This window comes from Emys orbicularis, chromosome 2 (genome assembly GCF_028017835.1).
Source record: "Emys orbicularis isolate rEmyOrb1 chromosome 2, rEmyOrb1.hap1, whole genome shotgun sequence".
In the NCBI taxonomy this organism is placed as follows: domain Eukaryota; kingdom Metazoa; phylum Chordata; order Testudines; family Emydidae; genus Emys; species Emys orbicularis.
Window position 1 is genome coordinate 82,313,863 of NC_088684.1, and position 9,900 is coordinate 82,323,762.

The 9,900-nt window shown below is 46.4% G+C and overlaps 1 protein-coding gene across 1 annotated transcript; it reads left to right on the forward strand.

Annotated features, from left to right (window-relative positions):
• The first annotated feature begins 4,443 nt into the window (after positions 1–4,443).
• Positions 4,444–9,276, forward strand: LOC135873246 (insulin-like growth factor-binding protein complex acid labile subunit). The gene is made up of 2 exons (XM_065397638.1): positions 4,444–4,521; positions 8,020–9,276. The coding sequence occupies exon 2, from the start codon at positions 8,041–8,043 to the stop codon at positions 9,274–9,276; it is 1,236 nt and encodes a 411-aa protein (XP_065253710.1). The 5' UTR covers positions 4,444–4,521; positions 8,020–8,040.
• Positions 9,277–9,900: the final 624 nt, after the last annotated feature.

Below are 9,900 nucleotides of genomic sequence, written 5' to 3' on the forward strand. Positions count from 1 at the left end.
CAAAACCCTGGGTTTAGCAGGCCGTTGATTTCACGGAGGGAGGGGGAAGCAAATGAATACAGAACAAATCTGGTCCATCTATCTTTTCATCTTAGGCTGGCAGCAGACGGTGCAGCATGACTGATAGCCCTCGGCATCTTCTAGGTGCTTGGCAGAAGATGCTGTATTACGACTGCTAGCCATCATCGTCAAGACGGTTCAATAGGACTGCCAGCAGGACTGAGTCTCCAGGAGACAAAACATGTCTGCCCAGGTGCCTCTGACCGAACTCACTGAGGAATACGACGACGATGGATACCAGTCGTAATACACCATCTACTGCCAAAAGGCAAGGAGCTGCTGCTGTATAGCAATGCAGCCCCACGTCTGCCAGCACCCAGATAGCCGATGACGGCTATCAGTCCTACTGCACCGTCTACTGCCAAAAGGCAATTAGCTGCTGCTGTGTAGCAATGCAGTACCACGTCTGCCGGCACCCAGATGACATATGGTGATGGTGAGCTGAGCTGAGCTGAGTGGGCTCCATGCTTGCCGTGGTATGTCGTCTGCACAGGTAACCCAGGTTAAAAAGGCATGAAACAATTGTCTTCCGTTGCTCTCACGGGGGGGGAGGGGCCTGACGACATGTACCCAGAACCCCCCGCGACACTGTTTTTGCCTAAGCTAACCAACAGAGATGCTGAGGAGACAGATATGTCCTAAAGTGCTGTCCCTCTCTCATAGATAGATGCCTATGCTGAGGTTGCAGGGAGATGTTTATTTCTGCTGGCACTCCACAACTGGAAACCCCTCTCCTGGAGTCAGGCAGCTTAGGTGCCCAAATAATTTCTTGTGAAGAATGAGTTAAGGAGCTGACTCATGTCACACAAAATGGCTGTCAGAGGAGATGCTACCCCTCCCACTTCGTAACTTTTAGCTCAGTAGTTAGAGCACTCACCCAGGATGTTGCAGGTCCAGATTCAATTCTCCCCCTCCGCTAGAAGTGGGAAGAAAGAATCTGAACAATTGTCTCCTACCTATAAGGAGGTAGCCCCAACCACTGAGCTATAAGATATTCTGGTGGGGGATTTCCTCAACCTCTCCTGTTGAAGCTATTCCACTGTGTAGCAATAATTAAAGAGTGATTAGTATAGGGGAACTGGATCCCGGGTTTCTTACCTCCCACATGGTTGCCCCAACCACCAGGCTACAGAGTCATTCTCATACACTCTCTCTTTGGCCCAATGGAGAGAATTCCATTGACATAGATGGCCTTTCATAGAATCATAAAATATTACGGTTGGAAGAGACCTCAGGAGGTCATCTAGTCCAATCCCCTGCTCAAAGCAGGACCAACACCAACTAAATCATCCCAGCCAAGGCTTTGTCAAGCTGGGCCTTAAAAACCTCTAAGGATGGAGATTCCACCACCTCCCTAGGTAACCCATTCCAGTGCTTCACCATCCTCCTAGTGAAATAGTGTTTCCAAATATCCAACCTAGACCTCCCCCTCTGCAACTTGAGACCATTGCTTCTTGTTCTGTCATCTGCCACCACTGAGAACAGCCTAGCTCCATCTTCTTTGGAACCCCCCTTCAGGTAGTTGAAGGCTACTATCAAATCCCCCCTCACTCTTCTCTTCTCCAGACTAAATAATCCGAGTTCCCTCGGCCTCTCCTCATAAGTCATGTGCCCCAGCCCCCTAATAATTTTCGTTGCCCTCCGCTGGACTCTCTCCAATTTGTCCACATCCCTTCTGTAGTGGGGGGACCAAAACTGGACACAATACTCCAGGTGTGGCCTCACCAATGCTGATTAGAGGGGAATAATCACTTCCCTTGATCTGCTGGCAATGCTCCTACTAATACAGCCCAATATGCCGTTGGCCTTCTTGGCAACAAGGGCACACTGCTGACTCATATCCAGCTTCTCGTCCACTGTAATCCCCAGGTCCTTTTCTGCAGAACTGCCTTTGACCTCTTAGTTGTGTTAACAAGAGGTGATGTTCTGTAAAATGAAAAGTAAATGGAGGAACTTGCCGCACATTAACATTTCCTGATAATAATACATTTAAAAATATCTTTAGAAGACTTCCACTTGTATTTTTCGTGACATTTAGCAATACGTGTAAAGAGATGGAACCTATTATTTAACATAGTCATTATGAACAGCATTTATGCATGTTTCCATTCTCATTCTTAACAAATGCCTGAGCACTAGGTGGATTACCCAAGACTCAGACTCTGTTGGAATAAAGTTTTCATTACTTAGATTGATATATTTGGAATATATAGACTCTTTGAAGCCTCAGGTTTCAATTTTGCAGGGTCAGTTCAGTCATTCAACAGTGGCACTTTTCATAAGTAAGATATTGCTGTTCTTGGCCAAAAAAAGTATTCTTTCTTCCATTTTTGTGCAGTATGCTATGCACTATTTGGCTGGGTTTTTTTTCATCCCAGAAGTAGATGCAGTTGGTTTACATGTCTAGTTCGTGCAACATTTCAGAATCCTTTGTGATAAAAAGCTCTGCTATATAAATGTACAATGTTTTAATTGTTATTTTTTATTTATTGTGACATCCTGTGGAAAAATGACTACAAGTGGTATTCCTTTTGATATTGATATTTCTCAGGTATTAATTGAAAACTTCATTCTATTTTTTTTAATCTTTCATATCATTGCATCAGGTCCTTGACAAAAGACACAGCATATTGTAGAACACGTGAGATGTCATCATGGTCACCATTAGATAAGGATGCAAATAAATATTGAAACAAGCAAATTCTCCGTACAACTGTAAGTACAGAAAATAAAATCATATACATATAAAATGCAAAGACAGAGAGGAGGATTTGATTTTGATCTGTAATTTCTAGTTTTTATATTTTTTCTATTACAACATACCACTAAGGCCCTGAACCTTCAAAACATTTATGCACATGCTTAACTTTACTGCCATCCCACAATGTCTACTCATGGTAATAAAATTAACCTTGAGCATAATGGTTTAGAAGATTGGAGCTTAACAAAGTATTGCAGAAAGCAGAAAGAGAGACACCGAATTCACCTTACGTGAGCTAAAGATACATCATTATATCAGCAATCAAATATATTTTAATCACTTGCTCACTATACTGTTTTCATAGATACCAGTGTAAAATTATCTTAATCTTTTTTGATACACTAAATGTCATTCATGTTGAATCGATGGCATAATAAAAAAGACATTTTGTCTATAGTAAACAGATTTGACCTCCTTAAAACAATATTTTGACCTCTTTAAATCAATATTTCAATATGTTACATAGCAGATCTGCAGTGTAATCTAGCTAGACATCTCTCATGCATCTGTCACTGTGGCATGTAGGTGTCCCTATCTAGGCTATATTTACTATTCCTGTGTTTGTGCTACTTTGTTTGTCCTGTGCTATGAAACTAGGGCTCCAGTGCTGAAAACTTATCTGCACGGGTGGACCTGTCAACTAGGGTTGCCAGCTGCGGCGTATTATCGCTTAGGCTAACAAGGCCTAGGCCTAGGGCGGCAAATTTGCCGGAGTGGCAAATTTGCTCTTGCCCCCTCCCCACTCCGCCCCTTCCCCAAATCCCCGGCCCGCCTCCTCCCCCAGGCGCGCCGCGCCGCGCTTCCCTCCTTCCACCTCCCTCCCAGGCTTGCCGCGCTGGGAGGGAGGGAGAAGCGAGTTGCAGAGCGCTTGGAGGAGGCGGAGCAGAGGTGAGCTAGGGCCCGCGGGCGCGGGGAGTAACGGGGGGCCAGGAACCGCTCCCCGGCCCGCCCCAGCTCACCTCTGCTCCACTGCCGCCGCCATCCCCCGAGCGCGCCGCAACTCCCCTTCTCCCTCCTCCCTCCCAGGCTTGCCACGCAAAAGCACTGGGAGGGAGGGAGGAGAAGCGAGTAGTGGCACGTTCGGGGGATAGCGGAGGTGAGCTGGGGCCGGCGGGCACGGGGAGTAACTCTTGGGGGGGGGGGCAGGGAACCACTCCCTGCCCCAGCTCACCCCTGCTCCACTGCCGCCATCCCCTGAGTGCGCCACAACTCCCCTTCTCCCCCCTCCCTCCCCGGCTTGCCGCAGGGGAGCGGAGGTGAGCTGGCGGGGGGTGGGGCCGCGGCAATTTTTTGACGGCCTAGGGGCGGCAAATTTGTTAATCCGCCCCTGGTTGCTAGGCTTCCAGTTTTCGACTGGAACGCCCGGTTGAAAAGGGACCCTGGTGTCTCCAGGTGGCACTGCCGACCAGGCCGTTAAAAGTCCGGTCGGTGGTGCAGCAGGGGCCCGGGGCTAAGGCAGGCTCCCTGCCTGCTGTAGCTCCGCGCGGTTCCCGGAAGTGGCTGCCAGGTCCTAGCAGCCCCATGGCACTTGGGCGTCCAGGGAGGCTCCGCGCACTGCCCCCACCCCAAGTGCTGGCTCCGCAGCTCCCATTGGGCGGGAGCCAGGAACTGCGGGCGTGAGGGCAGCGTGCGGAGCCTCCCTGGCTGCCCGTGCATCTAGGGGTTGCTGGGACCTGGCAGCCACTTCCTGGGAGCCGCAGTAAGTGCCACTGCGACCCCACCCCCCAACCCCCTGCCCCAGCCCAGAGTCCCCTCCCACACCCAAACTCCGTCTTGGAGCCCACACCCCACATTCCCCCCAACACCCCAACTCCCTGCACCAGCTCTGGTCCCTGAGCCCCCTCCTGCATCTCAAACCCCTCACCTCCGGCCCCACCCCAGAGCCCACACCTCCAGCAGGAGCCCTCACCCCAGGGCCGGCTCCAGGCACCAGGCAACCAAGCTGGTGCTTGGGGCGGCACCTGGAGGGGGGCGGCGCGGCGCTCGGGCCGCCGGGGAGAGCGGGGCCACAGCCGGGCTCGCCGCCCTCCCCCCGGCACTCTGGCCGCCCTCTCCCCCCCGCGCCCTCCCCCGGCTGCCGGGGAGAGAGCCGAGCCCCAGCCGCGGCTCGCCGCCCTCTCGCCGCCCTGCCCCCGGCGCTCTGGCCGCCGGGGGGGGAGAGCCGAGCCCCCGCCGGGGCTCGCCGCCCTCCTCCCAGGGCTACGGCCGCCCTCCCCTCCGGCGCCCTCCCCCCGGCCGCCGGGGGGAGAGCCGAGCCCCCGCCGGGGCTCGCCGCCCTCCCCCCCCCGCGCCCTGCCCCCGGCCGCCGGGGGGAGAGCGGAGCCCCCGCCGGGGCTCGCCGCCCTGCCCCCGCCGGGGCTCGCCGCCCTTCCCCCCCCCCCGCGCCCTGCCCCTGGCCGCCGGGGGGAGAGCGGAGCCCCCGCCGGGGCTCGCCGCCCCCCCAGGCTCCGCCCCCCCCCGCGGGGGGGGGGGGGGCGGCCGGAGGCTTTTTTGCCTGGGGCGGCAAAAAAGCCAGAGCCGGCCCTGCCTCACCCACCCCCACACCTACACCCCAACCCCCTGTCCCAGCCTGGTGAAGGTGAGTGAGGGTGGGGGAGAGCGAGCGACGGAGGAAGGGGGGAGGCAGCAAGCAGGGGCGGGGCCTCGGAGAAGGGGCGGGGCAGGGCAAGGTGTTTGGGATTGTGCGTTAGAAAGTTGGCAACCCTACTGTGCACCTGTACACAGCCCCCACAAAATAGGGTTCTGTGCAGGCCCAAAGTCCAGTCACAGGAATGAGTTTGCAAGAATGCTGTCCAAACATGCTTGTAACAAAAGGCTGACTGCTAATCATGGCAAGGTGGGACAGATCCTTTATTGTTTTTCTATTTGACTAAAGTTTTTACAGAGCACCAATCACTGTAGTATCTAAGCGGTGCTATAAAATTTAGGTGTTTACAGTTTTCTTGTGTTTCCTCATCATCCTTTTTTTTTTTCTTCTGGGAAGTCTTACTCAATAAACAAATTAAGCCAATGAACATAAGTTAAGCAATGAAAGCTACAGCTTGTGAAATTAGCTTTGGTTACATTTGTCAGACTGCTGAAGGAACACATAGGAACATTTCAGGTTGAGTATATTGGCCATTTGTTTAGAACTATTTTGCTACAAACTGATATTAACTCGCTTTTGAACTTGTACAATGCTTATGTTGATTTATCTAAAATTAGACACAGATGTACTTAATTTTAGTTCTTTTACCCTGCTTATCTGTTGTCAACAAAAATGGGTGATTTTTTTCTTGTTTTCTTAAAGGTGACCTACAAATGAAAATTTTAAAAATGGCATTGTGCCCTATTTATTACTGCTTTATGATCTAAGAAGCTCTGAAAGGTTTTTGGTTTTGCTTTGCTTATTTAAAAGGAAAAAAAATCTTATTTTTTATCTTAGAAATATAAAGCTTGTCCTTACTATTTTTACTGGAGAACTGTTTGGAGAATCACAGAACTGTGCAGGGAACTTTAGTATCCTTCAGTTGTAGATGTGAGTTTGAATATTTCACCAGCTGTTTGCCAGGTGTTTGAGTTAAATACATATTAAGAAAAAATTAAAAAAACAAAAACAAAAAAGAAGTTATAGACCAGTCTGGTTAAAAATTTCCTCTCAGTTGCTAAGATTTCATTCTATTCTTCCTTGTGAGATCAGTCTCACTAATTCTTCAGTCATCCAGAAAGACTTCCAAGAAAAACAGAGTAGATGAATTTCTAATGTAGTAAAAAAAAAAAAAAAGCAGAAAAAAACAGCACTTAAAAAAATCCTGTTCAACCTTTTAGGCTTTTTTGATAAATCATAAACAAAAAAATATGGATGCAAACTTTTTCTTCGCCACTTTGTAAATCACCTTTAAATTATTTTCAGAGAAAACACAGCCCATCTCTTAAGATGAAATTTAGTGGTTACATTTAGACAGAAATCAGATTGATAACTTTCATTTAATATTGTAGTCAACGCTTATTGTTGTTCATTTAATATTGTAGTCAACCTTGTCAAAATAGGAGAATACTGCAAAATTCTGCCTCTGAGTTACATAATGGATCTCAGTTCTGTGTCCCCTCTACATATACAGAACTCCCATGGATGGCAATGAAAGTTATGCATATGTAGAGGGAAAGAAAAATATGGGAGTAAAAGAATATCATGAGAATGTAAAAGGGGTTGTTTACACAGTGTTTTTATATGGATATGTGAATTGAAAGCAGTCTAGTTATGTGGGTATAAGTCCTCATGTAGACACTCTTATTCCAGTATGAGTGTCTTTTCCCAGTTTATGCGAAACAGGAAAAAGCCACTCTTATTCTGGTGGTTTAACTACACTGGTTTAACTTCCCAAGTAGAAAAATCCTAAAAGCAAAATACTAGACAGACTCCCTACAAGTAGTCAGTTCAAAGTCCCTGTGATGCCATTTAATTGTATTTCCCTACTGCAAGATTCAAAATGTCCCTTCCCTGTCTTCTAAACTCCTATGACAGTTGACGAGAGACTGAAATATGTCCTATGACAAAAACTGGGGTATTTTGGTTATGAGGAGGTAATTAGGTAAACAGTGGATGAAAGATTGCAGCTAGAGAATAGGAGAAGGGAACCTACAGAATGCACCATGATTACAATCAAATGGGAGATATCCTGTGCCTAATTCTAGTTTCTCTTGTGCCAGTTTTACATTGGTGTAACCCCATTGACTTCAGTGAAGTTACTCCTGATTTACATTGGTCTAAGTGAGATCAGAAGCAAGCACCTTGATTTTTTAGGAGGCTCAAACTATCACCAGAGAGAGCTGTAAGCACAAAAATACCATCACAAGTGAAATGCTCCGCTAGTGTAAAATGGTGCAGCTCCACTGATGTCAGTGCAGCTTCATCAATTTACAGTAGCACCAGAAACGTTGGCCCCACTTTGGCATTTCAGCCTGTCCGGGGTGTGGCATGAGCCCTTAAGAATCCTGTGGTGGCAGGTTTGGCAGCACTGTCTGAAACATCCCTGATCAGGAACAGATAAACACTAAATGTTGTTAAAGGGTGGTTTTAGTTACTGAAAATGACTGGCAATGTTGGTGAGATGTAGATGAAAAATTGTCATGTATATAGCCTTATTTATTAGAAATAAACCACACCCAAATGAAGGAGCTCACATTTATTGGTTGATTTGTTCCCTTTTTTCCCCAATGTTCCCCTGCAGGCTGTAATAATGATCTCTGTGCTATTTCCGCTGCTCTTTGGATATGTCCTTTCACTGCCAGACTGCCCGCAGAAGTGTTTATGCACCCCTTCTCTAATGGATTGCCGCCGTGCCAATTTATATGAAGTTCCACATGGTATCGCTCAAAAAACAGAAACATTGATCTTGAACGACAACCATTTAACCCTCATTTCTCCAGGAGTGTTTCAGCACCTTCTCAATCTCACATTCCTTGGTTTAGCCAACAACAAGCTGTCACTTCAGAATGACTCGTTTGACAATATCGGCAAGAGCGTCCTCTCTCTGGATCTCTCTGGGAACAATTTCACAGACTTGCCATCAAACTTGTTCAGGAACACAAAGAAACTGGTTTGGTTAAACTTAGCTGAAAACAGATTGGGTCTTCTGGACAGTACAATTTTCAGCTCCCTAGAAAAACTCACCTATCTCGACCTCTCTAATAACAGGCTGAAGATGTTTGCACCCATGTTTGTGGGGCTTTCCAAGCTTGATACCTTAATGCTGGCCAGTAACCATCTCTCCACCATACCACAAGGAGTTTTTGATCCCATTCCTAACCTTAAGATCCTTGTTCTGTCCCACAATGAAATAAACCATTTGCCTGAGGGTTTGTTTGACAACCTGAAGAGTCTTAATGACTTGCTGCTAGATTATAATAATTTTACTGAGATATCACATGCTATATTCACAACCCTCCACAACCTAGAACATTTTTCAATTTCTAAAAATAGAATCCAAAATATTCCACCTCTCTTGTTTGCTGGCAGGTATACCTTACGGAAACTTGACTTGTCTAGTAATTTACTCTCAGAGCTGCCTTCGGACTTCCCTTCAGGGTTGGAGCAGCTGGAAGTTCTTAATTTATCTGCAAATTGTATTGGTAATGTTCCCAAAGATCTATTCGTAAATAATACTAAGCTAGAGTTTCTGCATTTGGACAAAACTTGTCTCCAGACTCCACCCATTTTTTCAGGCCTTCAAAATCTGATTGAATTAACTGTATGCTGTAATGGCATAAAAATCTTACCAAAAACATTCACTGACAATATGGCTAATTTGGAACTATTGGATCTCTCCCTGAACAATATAAGAGAAATAGAGGATGATGCATTTAAGATGAACCATAATATCACAAAAGTAATTTTGATTGGGAATCCAGTTTGCACAACTGAACAATTGATGCATTACTCTTTTAAAGGACTAGACTGTAGCAGTAAAAATTAAAGGATTGTAAGAACTGTACTTCTGCTACCTTCAATACAAATCTAACATACATATTGCAAAAAGCATGATTATTTCTGAACTACAAAGGACCATCCTATAACAGTACAAGCATTAATACATCATATGAGCTCACTGCACTGTCTGGTAGTTTAATATAATAATGGATATGTGACATGGTACAAAAGACTTTTGGAATTTCACAGGCTAACTTCCTCAGGACAAAGATATTGTGATAAGTATAGCAGCTGTGAAGTTTATTATAATAATTTTTATATTTACATTTGTGTCCCTTTACTATTGTATGTCTCCCCTAGTTCTTACAGCATCATTAAACAATTGAGCTATGAGTATATATACACACACATACATATATTTGAGGGACAATATGATGGTATGAGATTGAGATGGCTACATTTCTCATGAGTGTTGAAGCCACAAGAATTAATCTGGTCATCTCAGAAAACCTTGACAAGACACTATTTACTTTGTTTATGACACAGTGCCTTCAATCCCTCCAACTAGGAAGCCAGATGCCTTAGTTACCAGGGTACCAATTACCTCTACAGAGGTACATAGGTGCTTAAACCCCAGACTTAGTGGCTAAGTCTGACTTTTAGCCTCCAT

Excerpts from the sequence above, each read along its gene's own strand:
- LOC135873246 (XM_065397638.1), top strand. The coding sequence starts at position 8,041 with ATGATCTCTGTGCTATTTCCGCTGCTCTTTGGATATGTCCTTTCACTG.